General features: G+C 39.4%; 1 protein-coding gene across 1 annotated transcript in view; it reads left to right on the top strand.

The window, feature by feature from the left end:
- ELP3 (elongator acetyltransferase complex subunit 3) overlaps positions 1-24,474 on the top strand; it is a 95,343-nt gene that overhangs the window by 19,695 nt on the left and 51,174 nt on the right. The window contains exons 8-9 of the mRNA XM_021665161.2: positions 16,866-17,027; positions 19,693-19,819. Coding sequence (XP_021520836.1) covers positions 16,866-17,027; positions 19,693-19,819 — 289 coding nt within the window. The remainder of the gene's footprint in view (positions 1-16,865; positions 17,028-19,692; positions 19,820-24,474) is intronic.

Consider the following 24,474-nt stretch of genomic DNA (forward strand, 5'->3'; position numbering starts at 1 on the left):
TGATTAGGATCTTAGTCTGTTTTGTGCTGCCATAACAAAATATCTGAGACTAGGTAATTTATAATGAACAGAAATGTATTGGCTCACAGCTTTGGAGTCTGGGAAGTCCAATGTCAAGGTGCTGGCATCTAGCAAAGGCCTTCTTATTACATCATCATGTGGCAAAAGGCAGGGAAGCAAAAAGCAGACACATGTGCCCTTTTATAATGGCATGAATCTCACCCACAAGGTCAGCGCCCTTATGGCCTGATCGCCTCTCAAAGATCTCACCTATTAATACTGTTAAACTGACAATTTCAGCATGAGTTTTAGAGGGGACAAACTCATGTTTGTCAAATCATGTGCCAATCAAACCACAACAAGTTCATTTACTCATTCTGAATTCTGGTTGACAAAGTTATGCATTATTTTGACAACTTGCTTTTAGCAGGAAGAATACTACAGTTTTGTATGTAGTTCAGTGATTTAAGAAGTGAAAGTCTTAAAATAGTTTTTGTTTTCAAGAGTTGTAGGAACACCTAGATAGTTACTATTTTCCTAATTTACTGAATCCTTCTCCGGGGCCTGCAAGATACTATGTACTATTTTAGATACTGGAAAGTGGTGATATTCAGGCTGAGACCTGAAGTACAAGGATGGGTGAGGCCAACAGCAGAAAGGGTAAGATAAAGGCCCTGAATTGGGAAACAGCTTGGGGTGTTCTAGAGACAGAGGAACCAGCATGGTTAGATCCTATGTTAATCCATTTGTGTCACTATAAAGGAACACCTAAGTCTGGGTAATTTATAAAGAAAAGAGGTTTAATTGGCTCCAGTTCTGCAGGCTTCAGGTGAAGCATAGTGCTGCCATCTGCTTCTGGTGAGGCCTCAGGAAGCTTCCAGTCATGGTTGGAACGTGAAGGGGGAGCCAGTACATCACATGCCAGGTGTGGGGGGAGGTGCCACACTCCTTTAAACAACCAGATCTCACGTGAAACAACTGAGCAGAACTCACTCATCACCAAGGGGATGGTAGTAAGCCATTTATTTATGAGGAATCCAGCCCCAGGACCCAAACGCCTCCCACCAGGCCACACCTCCAACATTGGGGATGACATTTCAACATGAGATGCAGAGGGGACAACACCCAAAGCATGTCAGATCCCAGTGAACAAGAGAAAGAATGTCATGCGATGGGGTTGAAGTGTGAGGTAAGGGCCAAGTTACACATGCTTTCGAGGAGTTGAAGTTTTAATTGAAATGCAGTAGGAAGTAGATGACTGGGAAGTGGCATTTCTGGTTAACAGGTAGGCTCATTCTGGCTACTATCTGGCTAATGGATTAGAGGAGTATAAGGGTGAAAGTGAGAAACCAGATAGGAGGCCATCTGATTCTCTCCATCCCCGCTCAGATGAGGGCGGCAGCAATGGTGATGGAGAGATTGAGATGGGGGGAGAGAGAGAGGAAGGCGTCAAGCCTAACACTAAGTTTCTGGCTGTCAGAAATGGTAGAAAGGTAGGGTCGGGCTGTATACTGACGTGGAAAATTCAGCGGAAACAGCAGAGACAATCTCAGTGGGAGGAAATCAGGAGTTCTGTTTTGGGTGTGTGAAGTTTGAAGTGCCTGTGATACATTCTGGTGGAGATGTCAGTGGCCTTTGAATACAAGAGAAGTCTGGGCTGATGGTACAAAACAGGATTATCAGCTCATAGGTAAGATTGCCAGCCCTGTAAATGGAGGAGGCCACCTCATGGGAGAGTTTTGGATCTCCAAGGTATACTAAGTGAAAAGCAATATTTAGAGCAATTCTTATAGTAGGATCCCGTTATTTGTGTGTTCACACACACACACACACACACACACACACACACATCTGTATATAAATGCATAGAAAAGGTGATAGAATAATGGTCACCATAGACCTCAGAGCTGAGGAGGAAGGGACATGGGGAGTGGGAGCGGAGGAGGAGGTTTACATTTGCTCCATATACAGTGGGCCAGGTGTTGTCATGGGTGTTTAATATTCACTTATTTAATATTCATAGTAAGCCTTTGAGTTAAGTGTTCAGATTATTCCTGTTTTACAAGTGTAGAAGCTGAGGCACAGGGAGATGAAGCTGTTTGCTCCAAGTTGCAGAGGTGGTTGGTAGTAGAGTGTGATATGAATCCCAGGTAGCTTTGCTTTCAGAGCCTAACTTTGTAAGCTGTGCTGGGTATCAAAATATGAGTGTCTGTATGTGTATGCAGATATCAGAGCTTGAAGCTATTGGGAGGAATGTGGCCTCTTTTTCCTTGCCTCCCTTCCCTACCACCCTCAGGCTTTTCTCTGGCTTCTCTTTTATATGGGGTGGGGGTTTTATATAGCTAATTATATGGTGGTTCAAGTAGTGACACCTCTTAAGATTTTTTGTGTAGGACCAAATTTTGAGTAGACCTAAGGGTGGTTTTTATTACCCTGTAAGTAAAGCACTTTTGGCACATAGTAAGCACAAGTAAATATGTGAATTAATTTTGAATGGTCAATTAGCTAATGACCTGGGTAGGGCTGCCTCTTCAAAATTGGGGACAGTCACATCTTTTTGTGCACTCCCTACTCCCTGCTCCCCAACCCCACTAACTTCCTTTGTTCTCCTTGGGTTGGTAAAAGTGAAAAGAAGAGAGGAGCTTTTTCATGAAGTTTAATACCAAGGGTAGCTAAAAGAGCCTATGTGAAAGGTTCGGCAGCCGGGAGAGTTTGTGTGGACAGCAACCCTCTTCTGTTTGATTGACTCTGGGGACTGTAACAGGTGAACTCTGTGTCTATGAACCTGGACTTGTAGCATTGTGATCTTTTCCTCCTGCAGGGGCCTTAGTAGCAGATGAGATGGTGACTGTATTGTTACTGCTCATTCAAAACTGATCAAGAGGCTGGGCATGGTGGCTCACGCGTGTAATTCCAGCACTTTGGGAGGCAGAGGTAGGCAGATCGCTTGAGGCCAGGAGTTGGAGACCAGCCTGGCCAACATGACGAAACTTCATCTCTACTAAAAATATAAAAATTAGTTGGGCGTGGAGGCTGGCACCTGTAGTCCCAGGCGGAGGCTACTCGGGAGGCCGAGGCACAAGAAACACTTGAACCCAGGAGAGGGAAGTTGCAGTGAGCCGAGATTGCACTACTGCACTCCAGCCTGGCTGACAGAGTGAGATCTGTCTCAAAAAAAAATTGATCATTAATATGAATCACCCTTAGTAAATGCTGAAATCTTCAAACGTTAGAGGAGTAATAATATCATCGAACTAATTACTCTTAATACTGAAAAATCAAACTATACTTTGGATAAAATGTGATGGAGGAAAAACAGAGGAATGGCAGCAGAACATTCTGTTAGAGGGTTGCTGACCACAATTCATTCAGCTCCAAAAATTCCCTGTCAGGGGCATCTATCAAAATAAGTTTTTCTGTGCGAGCTTATATACTTCTATGCTCCTCTCTTGGTGCAGCTATTCTTATGTTGAAGACCTCACGTGTTAAGTGGAATTGACCTGTAAATGTCTTAGACTTGCCTCTCTTCCCCCATTAAAAATTTGCCACAAAGCTTGTCATAGCCTACAGTTTCCTGAGGTATACAAAGCAGGCCAACTGGGGTCTGCATAGGGAATTTTTAGGGTGTGTCTAGTTTGACATTTTCATCAGTTGAAACTAAAAATTGTGCTCTAATCTTGGTGTAATGTTTTATTTTTGCAAAAATGTTCTAGTGCCTAGTGGTGTTGGAATGTAAGTTGTCTGTCACTGGGTTGAAAATGGGGTTGTCTAAGACGTACAGCAAGCTCACTGCAGATCATGATGTGTTCGTAGAAAAAGCCCTGTTCAAGAGAGAGCATCTTTCAGTCATAGACAAGGCTGGGCCTGTGTTGTTTTGTTTCTGTTCTTGAATTTGCCTCAAGAGGGCAACAAACACTTTATTTTCAGATAAAATTTATACATGATTTGGGTCTTCATTGCAATACATCTCATGAAGGCTCTTGAGAAGTAATAAAAGTGCAATCTGAGAGCCATAAAGCCATCCATAAATTATGCTGGGTTCTGCCTATGCACACTTGAAATGTCTTGCTCTTTTCTCTTAGTCTCTATACTTTTATGAGATAATCTGAAAAAAAGAAAAGACCCAATTTGTGGCATATTGTTGCTTTGTTGAGGTAAAGTTTTACTACAAACTTCTCATAATAGAGTTGGTATTTGTTTTGAGGGAAACTTTGTATTGGAAGAATTGATAGTCTAGTTTGTGCTACAGAACTAGAGGCAGAAAGTATTTTCAAATGTTGGCATCGTTGTGAAATAAAAAGCAGCCCAGAGAAATTGTGGTTTTGATGTAATGTGTCCCTTGGAAATGTCTGGACTTTCCCTTGCCCTTCTCTCTCACCTTGCGCGGAGTGCATGTGTGAAATGGGTTGGTTTGCGCAACGCAGCCCACCTCTCTTCGGTGTAAGGTGACGTGTATTTTACTTTTGTTTTTGCTTGTGAACTGCATAGATGTGACTGACTTTCATTAGCTTAGCAGGGATTTTTTTAAAGATTAATTTTAAATTAGGTTAAAAATGATACATTGTGACTCATGAGTCAGCAAGCAGTGTTGAAGATTAATGGTCTGTTTACCTTATGGTCAAGTTTTACTGCTGTGTTAGCTCAGGTGTCCCTGCTATGTTTTCATATGTTGAACCTGATTAAAATTTTGCTTCTTAAAAAGTAGGAGTTAGGGTAAAGAAAAGCCCCAGCAAGCAGCGCCTGGTTATTATGTATGACAAGCTAGTAGCAAGCAGATGGAATTCTTGAAGATGGAAAAATTGGAAAGGTAAGTGAACAGAGAGTTCAAGGACAGAGCAGGTAAGGCTTTTGTGAAGGCTCATTAAATCAAGCAAAGTGCTAATCACTCAGTGCTATCAGCTGGACTGGGATTCTTCCGTAGTCTCCAGAGAGTAACAATTACTGGTGACTGTCATCATGTAACAATCAGGCTTTGCAGATGAAAAGGACCGGTAGTGGGGTCTGAGTCACCCATTCACTAGAATGCAAATGTTGCCAAGTAACTCCGAGCAACCTTTTACAATAGTTTTATTCCTTTTTAATCAGCTTTGCCCAGAAGCAGTTTTACATTCAATCTTTAATGCTCCTTGGCTGTTTTCACAAGATGCAATTTAAAAGAGTAGTTACCCATCAAGAAGTGGGTGAGTCATACTTTCTCCCTGTGGAATTTTAAATTCATTTCTGTTCCTTCCTCTTCCCCCTCCCCCATTAATGACTTTAAATCCTTCAACTATGTTCTTACCTGTCTTAGAAAAGTTGAAGTGCTAGATAATGCTGGGTACCAGGCCCAGAAGACAATTTCCTAGACTTGGAGAGCTTCGAAGTAAGCAAAAGGAACCTCCAGAGGCCTGAGAGTGACTGACCGTTGCCTTGCTGCTGTGAGCCTCGTTTCTGGCAGGCCTCAGGACCTTCTGCAATTCTGGGCTTTGACTCTGATACTCCCTACCTCTCACTTTTTATATTGACCATTTTACCTTCTCCTCTGGTCACCCAGATTTCCATAGATGGTGACTGTTATAAGTAGAATTTTCAATGCCTTGAAGAAGTAGCACTCGAATATAAATTTCCTCAGCAAGGCAATTTACTTCTATAGAAGGGTGTGGCTCGCAGAAGGAACAATGGCACACACACACCTGGACAAGGGAGGGAAAAGGGTACTTGTGCCTGATGGAGGGTCGCCCCTACTGCTGTGTCATTCCCCTGTTGGCTAGGGTTAGACCGCACATCTAGACTAATCCCGATTGGCTGTTTTAAAGGGAGCAGGGGTATGAGCTGGAGTGGTGGGGTGGGTAGTTTGGTGGAAAGAATGGTTATGGCAGGTCAGAGCAGGTAGCCAGGGGTCAGAGCAGGCGACTGGAATGAGTCAGGATGGGGTAGGGGACCGGGGAAGCAGATGTGAACTACTGATTAGAACTGATGGAAAAGGTGGTTTACTTAAACTACAAGGAAGTTAAACTTTAAAATAGAGAGAGAATAAGAGCTGAACATATACTGATTCTTTGAAGAGAAACTTGGGGTTCATTGTATCTAACATAACCAGGATCCTTAACATTGGATGGAGAACCTAGGATACGGTTACAGTCACCTTAAGAGAGTTGATACTGCTTTTCTTTCTGCACTTTATTTGCAAGAAACACAGATTAAACAGTTTTTAATGACCATCCACATACCCATCACCTGGATTCTACATACTTGCTTTATCATGTATCCATCAGGTCCACTATCCATTCATCAGTCTCTGGCACGTGCTTGCTCTCTTTTTTGGTGCATTTCAAAGTTGTATGCTTCAGTACACCTCTCCCCAGATACTTCATCATGCATATCACTGACTAATGTTCACTGTTCGCACTGTTTCAGTAAATTTACATGTAGTACAAAACAACTTGTAGCATAATATATTTATGTGAAACACACATATTTTAAGTATACCATTTGGTTATTTTTGAAAAATGCATATACCTGTGCTATAAGTCCTATTAAGATACAGACTGTCACTGTCATCCCAGAAAGTTCGCATGTCCCTCTTCCCAGTAAATCCTCCCTTGTGCCTCCCAGAGGCAGCCATTCTTCTTATTTTTTTCCCATCACAGATTAGTTTTGTCTATTCTAGAATGTCATATAAATGGAACCATATAGCATATTCTTTTGCATAAGGCCTCTTTCACTGAGCCTGCTGTTTTGAGATTTATCCATGTTGTTGGGTGATTCATGAGTTTTTACCTATTTAGTGCTGAGTAGTATTCCACTGTGTGCAGAGATCACAGTTTGTTTACCATGCGTCTATTGATAGATGCCTGAGCTGTTTCATTTGTGGCTATTATGAATAAAACTTCAGTGTGCATTCTTGTATAAGTCTTTTTGTGGCTATATGTATTTATTTCCCTTGGGGAATAAATAGACGTAGAATTGCTATATAAGTTTAGTTTTACCAGAAACTGCCAGTCATTTTCCCAAAATGGCTCTACTATTTGTACTCCCACCAATAGTGTGCGAGCATTTGGTTGCACCACATCCTCACCAACATATGGTGTTGTCAGTCTTTTTAATTTTAGCCATTCTAGTGGGTGTATAATGGCATCTCGTGGTTTTAATTTGCTTTTTCCTGATGACTAATGATGTTGAACACTTTAGTATGTGCTTATGCTATTTGAGTATATTTTCTTTGTGAAGTATCTGTTAAAATCTTTTGCCCATTTCTTCTTGAGTGTTTGTATATCCTAGCTGCCAGTTCTTTGTCAGCCCTATATTTTGTAAATATGAAAACTCAGTCTGCAGTTTGGGTATTTGTTATATTAATGGTATCTTTTAGCCAAAGTTTTTAATTTTGATAAAGTCTAATTCAGCAATGTTTCTTTCATGGTTATTGCTTTTTCATAGTGTCTCTAATAAACCATTGCACGTTCCCAAGGCACAAAGATACTTCCCTCTTTTTAGGTTTCACATACTGGTTTATGTTCCATCTTGAATTAATTCTTATGTGTAATATGAGGTGGGAATCAGGTTCCTTTTTTTCCATATAGACATCTAGTTGCTTTAACATCACTTCTTTAAAAACTTTCCTTCGCCATTTGGATTATATCACACCTGTGTTAAAAAATCGAAGGACTCTATAGATGTGGGGCTGGGCTCTTTTTTGTTTCATTGATCTGTTTTTCACTCCTTATGCCAGTACCACATCGTTTTGATTACTGTGGCTTTTTAGTATATGTATCCTATAGTCAAGTAGCCTGAGTGTTCCAACTTTGTAATTGTTTTTCAAGATTGCTTTAGAAATTCTAGGTCCTTTGCATTTCTATGTAAAATTAGGATCAGCTGGCCAATGTCTATTAAAAAGTGTAATGGATTTGGAATTGTGTTAAGACTATAGAACAAATGGGAAGAATTGACAATTTATTGCATCTTCCAATTAATGAACATGTTACCTGTCCTTATATACTTATGTTTTTAATTTCTCTTGGCAGTCTTCATTGTAGAGATTTTGTAAGCCTTTTGTAAAAAAAAAAAAAATTCTAAAATATTTGTATGTGTTGTGGTGCTATAATAAATGAAATACAAATTTCATTTTTAAATTTTATTTTATTATTATTATTATTATTTTGAATCAGAGTCTCATACTGTCCAGCCCAGGCTGGAGTGCGGTGATGTGATTTCAGCTCACTACAACCTCGACCTCCTGGGTTCAAGCCATTTTCCTGCCTCAGCCTTCCAAGTAGCTGGGATTGCAGGCATCTGCCACCATGCCCAGCTAATTTTTTATTTTTGGTAGATATGGGGTTTCATCATGATGACCAGGCTGGTCTCAAACTCCCAGCTTCAAGTGATACACCCACTTTGGCCTCCCAAAATGCTGGGATTACAGGCATGATCCACCATGCCTGGCTGTAAATTTCTGCTAATAAATATACAGTTTTTTTTTTCTTTTTTTATTTGAGACACAGTTTTGCTCTGTCACCAGTCAGGAGTGCAATGGCATGATCTCAGCTAACTGTAACCTCCACCTCCCGGGTTCAAGTGATTCTTGTACCTCAGCCTCCTGAGTGAGTAGCTGGGATTACAGGCACGTGCCACCACGCCCAGCTAATTTTTGTCTTTTTAGTAGAGACAAGGTTTCACCGCCTTGGCCAGGATGGTCTCGATCTCTTGACCTCGTGATCTGCCCACCTCAGCCTCCCAAAGTGCTGGGATTACAGGCCTAAACCATGCCCAGCCGATTTTTTTATATTAATGTTATATCATAAGACCTTACCACATTCACTATTCTAAAAGTTATTTTTGTAAATCCATTAATATTTACTTCCTAAACAATCATGTTATCTGCGTATACAGTGCATTTTATTTTTCCCTTTCAGATCTGTATGCTTTTCTTTCTCTTGCCTTACTGCACTGCCTAGGACCTTCAGTTAAACAGAAGTGATAAGAGTGCGCCTCTTTGTCTTGTTTACAGTGATACGAGGAAAACATTTATATTTCAGTATTAAGTGCAGTGTTGCTTATAGTTTTTTTGTAGATACCTCTATTAGATTGAATACATTTATTGAGAGGTTTTATCATTGACTCACTTATCTGATGCTTTCTCTGCATCTATTTAAAGGGTCATATGATTTTCCTCCTTCATTGTGATAATATGGATCATTTGATTGATTTTTCTTAACGTTAAACCTCACATTCCTAGGATAAACCCTGTTTGGTCGTAATGTATCATCATCATTACATATTGTTGGCTTCAACTTGCTAATACTTGGTAGAGGATTTCTGTGTCTGTTCATAAGGGGTGGTGGTCTGTAGTTTTCTTTTTTTGTAATTTTGTTGTCAGGTATTAGTTGTTGGTATTAGTGTAAGCCAGGCTTCACAAAACAAGTAAGGATGTGTTGTTCCCCCCCCACTATTTTCTGAAGGAGTTCATGTAAGATGAATGTAATTTCTTCCTTAAGTGTTTGCTGGAACTCACCAGTGAAACTATCCAGGGCTAGAATTTTCTTCATGGGAGGGTTTTAGATAATCAATTCAGTTCATTTAATAGATATATTTGTATTTTCTGTTTCATCTGTGTCCATTTTAATAAGTCATGTTTTCCAAGGAATTTGTCTGTTTCATTCATTTTGTCTAACATTTTGGTATTTCGTTGTTCATATATCCTTATTAGGCTTTTAATGTCTGTGGGATCTTAGTGATCACCCCTGTTTCAACCCTGATACTCATCATCTGTGTTCTCTCTTTTTTTCTTGTTTACACTAATTAGGGGTTTATCAATTTTATTGTTCTTTTCAAAGAAGTAGCTTTTGATTTTATTTTCTCTACTCTGTAGACTTCTGCTTTTATTTTTATTCTACTTGCTTTTGGTTTATATTGTTTGTCTTTTTCTAGTAACTTAAATAAGGTATAAAAGCTTGGCTGGGGTCACATGCTGTGGCTCACACCTGTAATCCCAGCACTTTGGGAGGCCAAGTCGGGTGGATCACCTGAGATCGATCAGGAGGTTGAAACCAGCCTGACCAATATTATGAAACCCCGTCTCTACTAAATATACTAATATTAGCTGGGCATGGTGGTGCTCACCTGTAATCCCAGCTAGTCAGGAGGCTGAGACAGGAGAATCGCTTGAACCCAGGAGGTGAAGGTTGCAATGAGCCGAGATTGTGCCATTGCAGTCCAGCCTGGGCAACGAGAGCAAAACTCCATCTCAAAAAAAAAAAAAAAAAAAGTTTGGCCGGGTGTGGTGGCTTAAGCCTGTATCCCAGCCAAAGTGGGCGGATCACCTGAGGTCAAGAGTTTGAGACCGGCCTGACCAACGAGGTGAAACCCCATCTCTACTAAAAATACAAAAATTAGCCAGGTGTGGTGGCTCACACCTGTAATCCCAGCTCCTGCAGAGGCTGAGGCAGGAGAATCACTTGAAACTGGGAGGCCGGAGGTTCCAGTGAGCCAAGATCATACTACTGCAGTCCAGCCTAGGTGACAGAGTGAAACTCCTTCTTGAAAAAACAAAGCAAAACAAAAAAAAGCTTGGCCATCATTTTAGACCTTTTTTCTTTTCTAATGTAAGTGTATTTCTCAAAGCACTGCTTTAGCTGAATCCCACACGTTTTGATATGTTGTGTTTTAATTATTCAATTCAAAATATTTCTCAATACCCTTTATATATATATTTTTGATCCATGGAATGTATAGGAATGGGGTGTTTAATTTCCAAATTTCCATACAATGAGATTTTTCTTGATATCTTACTGATTTCTAATTTATTTTCATTTTTGCTAAAGAACCTATTCTGTATAATTTCGGTGTTTTAAAATTCATTGAGACTTGTTTTATGGCCCAGCATATGTGGTTCTGTTGGTGAACATGCCATGTGTATTTGTAAAGAATGTGTATTCTTAGTTGCAGGGTGTCATGTTCTATAAATATCAGTGAAACCAAGGTGGTTGGTAGTGGTGTTCAGGTGGATTTCGTTTTTTATTCTTTTGTAGTTCTGTCAATTGCTAAGAGATTGAAATCTCTAACTATGAGTGAGGAACTTTCTATGTCTCTCTTCAGTTATATTAATTTTTACTTAATGTATTTTGAAAATCTGTTACTAGTTGCATGCACATCTCTGATTGCTATGTTTTCCTGGTGTATGAGCTTTTCACCATTATGAGATTACCTCTTTTATCATCACGAGATGTCCTTCTGCATCCCTGGTCTTGCAGTTGACTTGGCGTTGACTGAACCGTCACAGCCTCATGTGCTTATGTTTGCCCTTTGTATTATTTTTTTCATCCATTTGCTTTCCACTCATATGTATCTTTATCTTGAAAGTGCATTTCTTTAGACTGAAGACTATAGTAATTGGGTCTTGTTTTTCTTTTTTTAATCCATTTTGATTATGTCTGCCTTTTAATTGGAGCGTTTAGTCTGTTAACATTTGATATAATTATTGATATATCAGTTTAAGTTGATGGTTGGATTTACATGTCCCAGTTTAATCATCTCCTCACTTTGGTTTTCAGTAGCCAAGAATAATAGTTGTAATGAATACCATTGTGGTCTAATTCTTTATAATGTATTTTTTCTATATCCTCTAATAGGCATGTCTTCTTAAGAGAAAGGGAGAGGACTCCTTGTATCTAGTACAATGTTTTAAGCGTAGAATTCTGGTGCTTCGTAAATGCTAAGTGAATGTGTTGGAAAGAACTGTCCCTTAAGAATCACCGGACACAGCCTCCACACTTATTTATATTATCGCTTTGCATTATTGCCTGGTTTAATCCACTCACTTTGTGTGTGTGCTTTAGTTTCCTCATCTGTAAAAATGAGGAGGTAGGACTAGATTATTTCTAAAATTACACCTTTCTCTGTCATTTATGATTTGAAGCTTTCTAATGGAGTGATAATTTTTATCTGAAAGATATGCTTATAAGTTATTCTTCACTTAGCAGTCACTTTCTGACAAGCATTTTCTATAATGTTTTTAAGTATATAGCCCTTAAATTTTGATGGGGATATAATACTAGAAGAATGAAGTATCTGTGATTTTTTTTCTTTTCTATTAATAATGTGTTGCTACTGGTTCTTTAACTAGATGAGGGGACTACAAAATGATAGTTTTTGTCTGCCATGACAAGAATCAAACTCCAAACAAAATGTTATAGGTTGTTTTTCAATATCTTAAGCGCTATCGGCTAATATGATAGGGCACAAGGGTCTTTGATTAGTCTGTAAGCTACAGTGCACCAGGTTGGTTTTTCATAGGTAGTACTCATTTTTAAATCAAAATTCTGTTCTTTGTTACTTCATTTTTTGTTGGGCAGTGGTTAATTTGTAGAACCTCATAACATAACCACCAGTATCGAGGAAGCAGACTCGACTACCATCTCAAAAAAAGATTGGGGGAATAGTTGTTTTTAAATCCTGAGACCCATCAAACATCCACCTCAAGTCTAGAGTATCAGTAACGCAGCACTGGGCAGAACTTCACGTTTTATTGAGGTATTTTCAAGATATGGTAGTAGTTTGAAAGAAGAACTTGTTCATGGCGCTGCTGCCAAGGAGTTACCCTAATAACTCGAGGTGTTATCGACAATTCAAACAAATCATTGGCTGTTCAAAGAAGTGGGTAATTCCACTGACTTGTTTTCGGACTGTAGATAGAGAATAGATTGTATGTTGTGACTAACAAAAATGAGTATTTCATTCCTGTACCGTTATTTACTTTGCAATCTGGTTTAAGCAGGTTGAATATGAGGTTGTGGGATGTCCACACAGGGAATATTCTGTAAGCCTTTCAGGAACTTGAGCCTTGAGCTCTTGTGAGAGTTTCAGCAAGACTAGAGTCAGGCACATCCAGTTGCAGTAAGGACAGAGTTTTTCAAAGAGGAGCTGCCATGAATTACTAGTAATGAGAGGTGCCCTCTTTGATACCACAGCTTCTTAGAGTGAAACAAAAGATAGTTTCCAGAAGATAATGAAGAGACTTCAAAATCAGTGTGCTGTCTTCCTTCCATCAGTGTCCCCCTGGATGGGCCCTTAGTGCAAGGGGATGGTAATAATAGATAGTGCTTTTGTAAAATGCCACTTTCTTCTTTCCAGAAATAAAACTTGCTTCCCAAGAAATAATCTATTTATATTTCTGCCACTTCTAGCTTTTTGTTCTGTAGTCATTCCCTTTATTTTTTTTCTTTATGTCTTATCCCCCCAGCTAGATTGTTAAGCATGTCTGGGACAAGAACTATTATATTTTCATTTTCTGAAGAATGCCTGGCCTACTGCTAGGCACCTTCTAAGGTTAACTTTTTGCAAGAGGAAGGTAACCGGTAGATTTATCTGGAGGCTACTGTGGGAGTGAAGAGAGACCTCCTGTGTTCCCAGTTATGCCTAATTCATTTATTCCTTCTTCGAATTTGTAATTGTTTTTAACCAAGGGAGAATTTTTAGTGTTGAAGGCTATTAGCCTCTAGATGTGTTTGTTTGAGACTGACAGGTTTTAGAGGCTTCCTGTCCAGATGGAGAGACAGATAACCACAAATAACAAGGCACACTACTTGTAGTGTGGATAGGGTGCTTTGGGAATGGGAGCACTCCGATCTTGCTGGGGGTGGAGGGGTTCTGGGAAGATGTCGTGGAGGGAGAAATGTATTTAAGCTTTTTTGAAGGCTGGTAGCATTTGGTTTTTGTTTGCTTTTAAATTCCTGGGTTATTGTCCCATTTCTCTTGACCCCCGCACTACAATTTTTGAAAGTTCTGTCAACATAAGGTTTTTGGCTTAAGCTATGCTTTACAGAGAACATTAGCATCTTTTATAGCTGATGCCACTCTTATGGCATACAGAAAAGCATAGGATTCAAGATAGCCCACATCATTGGGCTGTTCAGGCTTAAAATGAACCTGTAATGCCACAACAAGAGCAGTGGAATTGGAAGCAAAGGATCCCTTTTGAATCTTGGCTTTGTCTCTGAGAAGTTGACAGAGTTCCTGCGTGCGGAAGCACTTGTAGCCCCCAGGAGGTATGGGAGTTGAACTAGGCACTGAAGGAGAGCTGTTCTTTTGGATGGCTAAATGGCACTGTTGGATAGCTACCTAAATGATACTGGGGATTATATTAATAGCAGGCCATAAAATGTCAGCTTAGATTACTTGAACGCCTGTATGTGCATATTACATATTAAAGAACAGTTATGTTGATATGTTTGCATCTCTGTTAATGAAAACTCAGATTTAGTGAGATGTAGGATTAGATATAGTATTAAAAAATCCTCATGAGAATACAGTGAGCTCATGGGGAAAATTACCTTATACTCTGTTGTTTAGGATGCTCCTTAGGATTCCCTTCATTATTTTGTTATTCATATTGATACAAATTTTTGTTTAATTCCTTTTCAAATGAAAATATAATTCTGGAAAGAGGAAATGTAGTGAAAGCCTTTTTATAAATATGGAATATGACTTTTCAAAACTTGAGTTGTGTTTTTCTTCCTCCATTTTTGTTGCTGCAAAAGGTAATGACTTTTCCTCCCTGAGGAAAGACATTTTTGAAATGGAGTTAAATTATTATTTGAGAATAGAGTTTCCTTCTAAGGCCTGTACTATATTCTGATGACTTAGAAAGAGGCCTTGTGCAGCAGTGCCCTCTGTATGCCCTTGGTGGGGCCCTTGACACTGCGCAATAGAAAGACTAGCTAATACATTTTCTCTTTCCTCTGCACAAATTCCCATTTGTGTAATTGCCTACCCTCTAGTTTTTCCCAGTGATGTAAGCTACTATTACGCCCCTACGCTTGCTAACTTAATGGTACCACTTTTAAGAAATACTGCAGGTTTTTTTAAAAAATACCAATTAATAGGAGGGTTTATGATACAATTTTGGAATGCTTCATTCTAGGGTATTCTCATTGACTGTTAAAAACATCATCATTTAGAGCTTTCTGCTTTCTGGTTTTTTTTTTTTCAGCCTCTGTATGGTTTGCCTCCTCCATATGCTGGAGGAAGTGTGTTATGTCTCTCCTGCAGCAGCAGGAACCTCCTGTTACTGCATGCCTTGGTACCCACCTGTTGGAAAGGCACAGGACCCGATGATACTGTTGTTTCAGAGAAGCCAAATTAGTTTGAATCCTGTCTTAGGCAGGATTTGATAAGATCCGAGCCCTTTTCTGTCTCATAGTTGAGCTTTTAGTGACTTTGGACTAGCTGTTTACCTTTAGTCCCGTTGCCTCTGGTAATTCTACCTAAAACCTCGTGGAATACAGAAATAAACAGTGCAAAAGAATCTGAATGTCCACAGTGAAAGACTTGAGAATTTGTCCTCTAGATCAGTGATTCTTAGTTTTCTTAATAATTACTGTTAGCAACAAATAAGTCAGTTTTATTGACAATTAAGAATGAAAGAGTGAACCTCATGGAATTAGTTATAAAAATTACAGAAATTTTATGATTTTTACTTTTCAATAAAGAGCAATGAACTTCAGAAAGAAGGAAAATAAATGGCAAAATTGTTTTTTTAAAAAAGGCTTCTCTCATCCTCCCCAAAGAATTGAGAACATTGTAGAAGGGTGCACTGAGAAGAATGATTGGGTTCTAAGAATTGAGAAATGTTAGCTGGCTGCAGTGGCTCACACCTGTAAACCACACACTTTGGGAGGCCAAGGCAGGTGGATCATTTGAGGTCAGGAGTTCGAGACTAGCCTGGCCAACATGGTGAAACACTGCCCCTACTAAAAATACAAAAAAATTAGCTGGGCCTGCTGGCGTGTGCCTATAATCCCAGCTACTTGGGAGGCTGAGGCACGAGAGTCACTTGAACCCAGCCTGGGTGACACAGTGATACTCCGTATCCAAAACAAAACAACACAAAACAAAACTAGAATTGAGAGACATTGAAAAGCAGAGACATCTGGAGTCCACGCTGAGTTGTCTAAGCAGTGTGGTAACCGGAATGCAGAACAAGAGTTTTTAAGTCAGATGGACCCAACTTCAGATTCTGACTCCGATTTTATTAGCTCAGTGCCCTTGAGCAAGCTGTTTACTCCCTTTCAACTTCATCACCTGTGAAACAGAGATAATAGGACCCACTTCACAGAGCTGGTGGGAGAATTCAGCACTAGAGTGTGTGACACAGAGCTTGGCCCACAACGGCCTCTGCAAATGCGAGCTCCTACCCCCTCACTCACCAGCCCTCCTAGCAAGAGACTTCTTTCTCTGCATCTTTGGCCAGCATTAAGGCCACTAACTCAAACAGCTGGAATCTAAAGTGGTGCTCTCTAATATGTGATTTTAGTAAAAGACAAAAATGATATGTAATTTTGTAAATTATTGCTAAGTTTAATAGACTCAGTGAAAAGACTTTTGTGTATATAGAAGACCTTTCATCTGAAATATTCCTATAATCATTACACCTACCCTCCCCCTTTTTTCCCTTTCATTTAAAATGACTCAGAAATATGGAGTGGGAAATAAATAATGCAGATGGTTTTCACTTATGTGAAAAATAGGTTTTCACAGTTGAAATCACTGCTTTCAAGGAGATGATGGTTGCAGCTTACTGCAGGAGAATAATAGTGATAATGATGATAATAACATTATTATGCTAGCTCAGTCACATCAATCCTATGAGGTGTAGATTCTATATTATCCTCATTTTGCAGATAAAGGAACCGAAGCACAAGGAGGTTAATACCATTCCCATTTGCATAGTTAGGAAGTAGCAGAGCCAAGATTTGAACTCAGACAGTCTGGCTCTAGAGCCTACAGTCTTTACCACTATCTCATACTAGAAGGACAGAGAGAAGGCAGTCTTTTGAGAGGGAGTAATGTCCTAAAATCTGCATCAGGTTTATTATTTTAGATTTTCTCTACAGGTATTCTGAGAGAAGCCTCACAAAGTGTATCGGAATTACTATTGAGACCAGACCAGATTATTGCATGAAGCGGCATTTAAGTGACATGTTGACCTATGGCTGCACAAGGCTGGAGATCGGGGTGCAGAGCGTTTATGAAGATGTGGCCAGAGACACCAACAGGTAAGATGGTTGCGGGTGATCTTGCACAAGTCTTCCTCCATTTCCACCAACGTTCTCTACATTAATACCCATCCTTTCTTCCTTCTGACCAGTCTTAGGGAAAGAGGTATGGGAATTCCTCCTTTTCAAAGTTCTTTCTTCTGTCTGTGCTCTTAATTCCATCCCCTCTTTCCCTCATTTTCAGTCTTTCTCTATTGACTCTTTTCCAGCAGGCCACAAACATGTTCATCTTTCTCCCTCTTGTTCTAAGCAGCCTTGTCCATATAGAAAGCAGGGGAGAGGACTTGAGGTCAGTAGTTTAAAGCAGGAGAGAAGGCCAAGGAGAAAAGAATGAAGAAAAGAGTTTGAATGAAAAGGACGTCAGGGTGAGGTTTAAGAGATTCATTTTTGTGGAGCAGATACCAGCTGGCAAAAGTTTGGTGATGCCGTGGTTGTAAACGTTGAGAAATTTGGGAGTGCAAGGAAAGAAGGAAATAAGAGTTGGTAGAACTATAAGAAGTTATGTTCCCTCTAGAAATACATCTTTTAGTTGAAAAGAAAATACCTGTGAAAGGTTAACTGTATAAGGAACTTCACAGTTAATTGCTAAATGAGTGGAGTAGGGGAGACAATTGAGAGTTTCTTAGGCAGCTGAGATGATTAACTGAGAATGGTAACAGCGGGCTGTGTAGGAGGGATGTGTTGAGTTGGATGTTAAAGGCCCCTTTATTCTGTAGGATTTGGGTACACATGTTGGTGTTGTGCCAGGAGAGGGAAGCAAAGGGGAACTAGGGAGACAGGCACTGCTCAGCATCTTAGAAACAACCAAGAAGAAGGCCAGGCTGAGGAGGATGGAATTTTCCCTTAAGGAGTAGAGATCCATTGAATATTTTTTAGCAGGGGAAGAATCTAATGGATATTATGCTTAATTAAGAAAGAGTAACCGAATAAGATGCTCCTATGTGGGAAAAGTCTTTAACGAGGGAAACTGTGGAGTGCTGTAGCCTTCAGGGGCTGTGCTAGAGAGACACCTGTGCCGATGGAGGGGAAGGGGAAGCTTTCTGAAGAATGCGACATCTGAGTTGAGACTTCACGGAAGAGTCTGAGTTGGTCAGGTACAGTAGAGGAAGATTGTTTCAGGCAAAAAGAAAATAGGAACAAACTCCTGGAGATGGGAGTGCATGGCACATTTGGGGAATTTGGAGTGGCTTGGTTTGGTTAGAATGTGAGGTAGGAGAGTGATAAGTGGTGAGGCTGGAAAGCAATCAGAGAGGCTCATTATTAGGGGCCTGACTCTTCAGCGCAGGGAGGCTGGGCATTAATCCAATGGAGCAAGCCACTAGCAGACTTACAGCCACAATGTGCTGGAGCATATCTGCAGCTTAAAAAGATCGCTTAGTTACAGTGTAAGGGGCAGGTCAGAGAAGAGTAAGCTGGAAGGGAGACTGGGTATGAGGCTGTTACAGAAATTAAGCAGGAAATACTGATGTCCTGGAAAGAAGTGAAAGGTGGTGCTTGGTGACTGATTGGAAATGAGGATAGGAAAGAATGGGAAGTCAAGGAGGCTTGGAGAGAACATGGGTTTCATTTTGGCTACACTAAGTTTAAGAGACCTGTAGAATAACCAGTTGAAGGTTTGCTTTAGAGCAGGGCTAGGCAATAGATGATTCAGCAGTGATCAAAATGTTCTGTGCCTGCACTGAATTTTCCATTTTGATTCTTCTAAATATAAATTTTAATAATCACATGTGCCTATTGGCTGTAATTTTAAACAGTGCTGCTTTAAAGTATTGGTTATTTGGGTTTGGAATTCAGAAGAGAGGGCTTACCTCCACCTAGGAATTGGGAAGTCATTAGCAAAATGAGATTAGAAATTGAAGCCATGGAAATGGATGGGAGCATTCGGAGAGAGTGAGCTGGAGTCCGTGTTTCTAGGATCCTTCTGCAGAGAATGGGAACATCTTGGTGGTAGGATTGCCACAAGGCTTCAGTCTAGTTGCCCGAAACTATTATTGGGACTTGTTTCTTGCTTGATGTGGCTGTAGAATGCCAAGTTAACATGCTTTATCCATGTGGTCCCAAATGACTGTGTCTTGTCAACTAAGTTATTCATTCTCTTTCTAGTTTTTTTAAGAACCCTCCACACCCACCAGTGAAATCTGTTTTGTGTCATAGGTTTCACTCTTCCTCTCTGTCTACAAATAATTTCATAAGATATTTAAAGGAAGGAACATAGCAGCTTGCTGTTTCTGTGCGGTTTTGAGCTCATTCTTGTTTTTAATATGTTTTCATATTTACATTCATAAACTTATTAAAGATATTAAAATATATTAATATTTAATATATTTTAATATTTACACTCATAAGCTTATTTTGACTGGTGATGCTAAACCAAATAATTTTAATACACATTAACTCTTGCTACCCCAATCCTTTACTTTCAAGACTTTGAGTAGATGGTGAGGGAATTTCTGAGAAATGTCTCAGAAATAAAGTAATTTACTTCCAGGCCTCCTGAGAGGCAGGGATGTAAAAAATGACTTTCTGAGCTGTCTTTTCCTCCAGCCATATGATTTTGGTTATGGAACTTCTGTTACCTGTCTCAGAGATTGTTTCCCCCCTGCTCCTTGTGTTTAATTTGTCACCCATTTAGTTTGTGTAACAGATAGTGATTTTCTTTCCTTAGGGGCCACACTGTGAAGGCAGTGTGTGAGTCATTTCACCTGGCCAAAGATTCCGGTTTCAAAGTCGTGGCCCATATGATGCCTGACCTGCCAAATGTGGGACTAGAAAGAGACATTGAACAGTTCATAGTAAGTGTGGCTTCAGCAGGCACATTCAGAATGCCTCTGTGTGTTTCTCATCCCCTGTGTGCTCTTGTTGCTTGTTTACTGAAGATGTTTTCCATTGTTAAAGAAATGCATCCTTATTATAGAATATTAGAAACACAGTAGGGTAAGAGACGTCACCCACAGCCCCATCAGACAACACTCTTAACATTTTAATGGATTCTTTCCAAGATTTTTTTATGCTTAGGCTGTTTGGGGGGTGAAGTTGTTTATGCAAATATAACACAGACATACAAATATATATGACATAGGAAATTATTTTAATAGCTTTTTCACTTAACATTATAACATTTATCCATGTTGTAGCCTGGTCTCTGTTAACACGTTAACATATTTAAACATCTTTTTAATTCAATATGTCATACCTTGCTTAACCCCTTGCAAGATTTTCAAAATTGAAGATATTACTGGTTTTTTTATATTATTTAAAAAATGCTGCAGGCAAATGACTTTATGTGTGTAACTTTTTGTAGTCTTTATCTGTTTACAATAAATTCCATGGAGTACGATTATCAGGTAAAGGTAGAAACATTTTAAGATTCTCACTGTATAAGTTGCTTTGCAGAGAGTTATAACAATTTATACTCATTTCAGCAGAGTTTTTCTCCCCAAATAATTCTCTTCTGATTTTTTTCTATATATACTTATACATGCATATGCACATATGTACATATAATATTTTACTCTTTGCTAGTTTGATCGATAAAAGTGCCATTTTAACTTGTATTTTGAAATTGAAATCATAGATTTTTCAAATTTATATTTACTAATTACATTTCTTTCATCATTTTGCAATTGTATGTCTTCTGACTCATTACTCTATTGGGATATGAATATTTTTAATATTAGTTTCTATGAACTTTTTAAGTAAGGAGATTATAGACTCATTTTTTAAAAAATATTTGTTTTAAATATTTTCCTTAACCTATGTTGAACTTTTACTTGTGCTTTCATTAAATTGATCTTTTTTTTTTTTCCTTCAAATGCTTCTAAGCTTAGAACTGCCTTTCTGCTCTTTGAATTTTAACTCTGGGTTGTTTTATTGTTGTTAACTCTCACAGTTTCTTAATCCATGTGAACTTTGTTGTGGGAAATGAGATTGGTCAGACCTTTTGTTTTTCTTCATTCTCAGATTGGGCAAGTGTGTTCTAGGGAGATCCTTTTAGTGAACATGATGACAATATTTGTCAAGTTACTTCATCTATAAAAGTACTTTTAATTTGTTCTGCTTAGAAAAACGCAGTTTACCATGTCTTATTTGTGAAGCTAATAATTCTTTCCTCTCAAGAAGTTTACTTTTATTATTTAAGCTGGTGAACTGCACCTGAGGACCTGTTTATAAGATATCATTAGTTCACAGATATCCCTGTTCATAATTCCCCCACACTGGCTGTGTAATAGATTGCGAGTGTAGTATCCTTCCCTCAGTAACTAATAGCCAGGTGCTCAGACACCACGCCAAAAAGGCACCTGAAACACACATTTCTTTAGCACAGCTCCTAGGGAGACCAGTGGATAGCCAGAACTCATAAAGTTTAAGTGCTCTTGAAAAGCACAGTAGTATGTTTCATACTGTAGCAAGTCATAGCAAATAGCTGAGTCTCGCTATGTATTTTCCTTGGTGTACTCAACATAAGGAATAATAGTTCAGTAATAATATTGCAAAGACAACCCTTCTTGTAAACAGATTTATTTGTTTGTTTGTAATCTTTACAGGGAAACCCACAGGGAATATGAGTGGATCGTATTTCTTTTCTAACTGCATCCTAGTAAATGAGTAACAGAAGGGAGCTAAAATGAAAAATCTGAGTTCTCTTTAGAGAAGACTTCTCTACAAATTAAATTGTTTTAAAATAAATAATTTTTAGAACTTGATGAGAAAAGGCGAACAGCTTAGTAGGAAAATGGGCAAAAAGCCTGAACAAACATTTCACAAGAGAGAATATTCAGATAACCAATAAACCTATCAAAAAGTTCTCAAAGTAATTAATCTTCAAAGAAGTGAAATTTAACACTACAGTTGGTTTCTTAGTTTTTTAAAACACCTTGATCTTGCATTGTGGATGTAATTTATCTTACCTCTCTGAAGAAAAGTATTATGGATATTTTTTATACATTTTATTTTTCTTTATGCAATGCCTCTGTTTCCTCCAAGTGCCTTTTTTGTTTTGGTTGGCCCCTTCATGCTCTAGGCTTTCCCCAAGTTTATGATGATCTTCAGCCAAATGATGAAAAGCAATTTCTTACGCTTTGAAGAGTGAAAAACCAGATGGCAAGGCCTGTATGCCTACCTTGCAAGCGTGCCTCACTGAAGGATGTTGTTTTAGCAATAAACTTTCCTTTCTATAGGGGATTCCTAAATGTCAGTATCGTGAACTTTTATGTAGGCCCGTTTGATTCATCCAGACATGAACTCTCCAACTTCCTGCTCTGGTCTGAGTGGCCCAAGTATATCTCAGGAAGTTGGTTGCTGACATCCAGGGAGTGGGACAGAGAGTCCACCAGTCAGTGTGCTGGCTTTTCCCTGTTTTCAGCCTTGGTCTTTACCGAGACCTTCCTTTGTACCTGGAATCTCAGAGCCCAGAGGCTTTCCAGTTTCTCCAGGGACTAAACCTTCTCATCTGCCTGTTCAGGAAAGGCTAAAGGTTAATGGATAAATCCCTCTGTGTACACACTTGATCCAGTGCCCCTGTTTTTATTTCCATGTCTCTCCTCCATTCTGCCCAGTTCTTGGTACCTCTGATCTGTGAGCCTCTCTGGGACTTGCAGTGTGATTCAGCAGGCCTTTCGTTACTGTCTCCTTTTGCTGTTTTCTTTACTTGCAAAGTCATTCACAAGCCTTCCTACTTTCTGTCTTTGAAGAATTTGTTGCCATCGTGAGTCTCTTGCCTCCTTTCTTGTCCTCTGTGTTCTTTGGGATTTGTATTTTTTAAAAAATTCTTTCTTGTTACTTTAGTGTGGTTTTGGAGGGAAAGAAAAGAAACACGTTTTAATTCTCTAGTGTAACTGAAAATCGAGAACCAATTCATTTTCATTCTTTCCAAAGGAATGTATCAGCCCGTATGTCTCCTAAACCTACTATAAAAGCACTAGAAGTACTTTTCTGAAATCCCGTGTTCAAATGTGGATTCAGACTGGGTGGGCAATGGCTTCAATACATGCTTTTTGTGGAATGACTGCAGAATATTGATTGATTGATTGATTAATTTTTTATACAGAGTCTCACTCTGTTGCCCAGGCTGGAGTGCAGTGGCACAGTGTCAGCTCACTGCAACCTCTGCCTCCCAGCCTCAAGCGATTCTCCTGCCTCAGCCTCTTGAGTAGTTGGGATTACAGACACTGCCACCATGCCCAGCTAATTTTTGTATTTTTATTAGAGATGGGGTTTCACCTTGTTGGCCAGTCTGGTCTCGAACTAACCTCAGGTGATCTGCCCACCTGGGCCTCCCAAAGTGCTGGGATTACAGGTGTGAGCCACTGCACCTGATTGGCTGCAGAATATTTATTAAAGACCTAATGATTCTTTAAAATATAAATGTTATAGGAAAATCACACAATTACAGAAGAAGATATCTGAGACTGAATAGTATATGAAGAATACAGCATTTAAGAACATGACAGACATCAATGAGAGATGGAAAAGTCTATCGTTACATTTCTTTGGAAAGCGAGTTAAACAGTGAAGAGCTTTGTAAGAATAATGTGGCAAAGATGAAAAGTATTTTTATAGTTTACAAGATGTAGCCCGGCCAGCTGAGTAGATACTCCCACCAAGGTGGGAGTGAGAGGAGACTGTGTGAGTCCACTTTCATTTCTCCAAAATATATTATGCAAAACAAAATTAGAGCAAATTATCAGTGCAAAGTCATGGAAAGGAGGATGCCTGGTGTCTCACAGCTACATTCCAAGATAAAGAAAGCAGCCAGCTGTGGTGACATAGTATAAGAAATGACTGTACCAAAAGGCGACAAGTTAGATGTATTGCTCAGTGTCCAGATAACAAATGGACAACGTGTAGCCAGGATAGGAATGGTGTCAGCTGGCCTTTGGACAAAATAGTCATATCCAGGGATCAGCAAACTATGCCTCTAAAGGGCCCTGTATTAAACATTTAAATTTTATAAGCCTCATGATCTGTCACACTTTCGAAATATTTAAACAGTTAAACATATTCCATTATTAAAGGAAGCTATATTCTAGAGGTAAAAGCAGACATTGAATAGATTGTCATATGATGATAAGAAAGAGGTAATACAGGGGTCGATGGAATTTTTTTTCTAAGTGGGATAGCTAGTATTTGAAGGTCAGAAGGGCCCTTCTGAAGAAGTGGCATTCAAACTGAGACTTGCAGATTAGCTACATGAAGAAAAACTGATGAGCTTTCCAAGCAAAGGAAACTGTCTTTGCAGGGGTGGAAAGGCCAGGTGGTGAGGGGTGGCATGAGATGAGACTGGGGAGGGGACAGGCTGGAATGGTGAGGGCCTGGTGCAGTCCAACACACACCTACTTGCCTCCAGTGAGGCTACAGAAACAAGGAGTTTCTGTTCTGTCTGTATGCCTACCTGGTCAGATGGTCAGAAGCAAAGGCTGCCCCAGGGCCCACCAGGAGTGCCAGAGAA

The sequence above is a fragment of the Aotus nancymaae genome, unplaced genomic scaffold (genome assembly GCF_030222135.1).
Source record: "Aotus nancymaae isolate 86718 unplaced genomic scaffold, 86718_ANA_hifiasm-v0.15.2.pri h1tg000079l, whole genome shotgun sequence".
NCBI lineage: Eukaryota > Metazoa > Chordata > Mammalia > Primates > Aotidae > Aotus > Aotus nancymaae.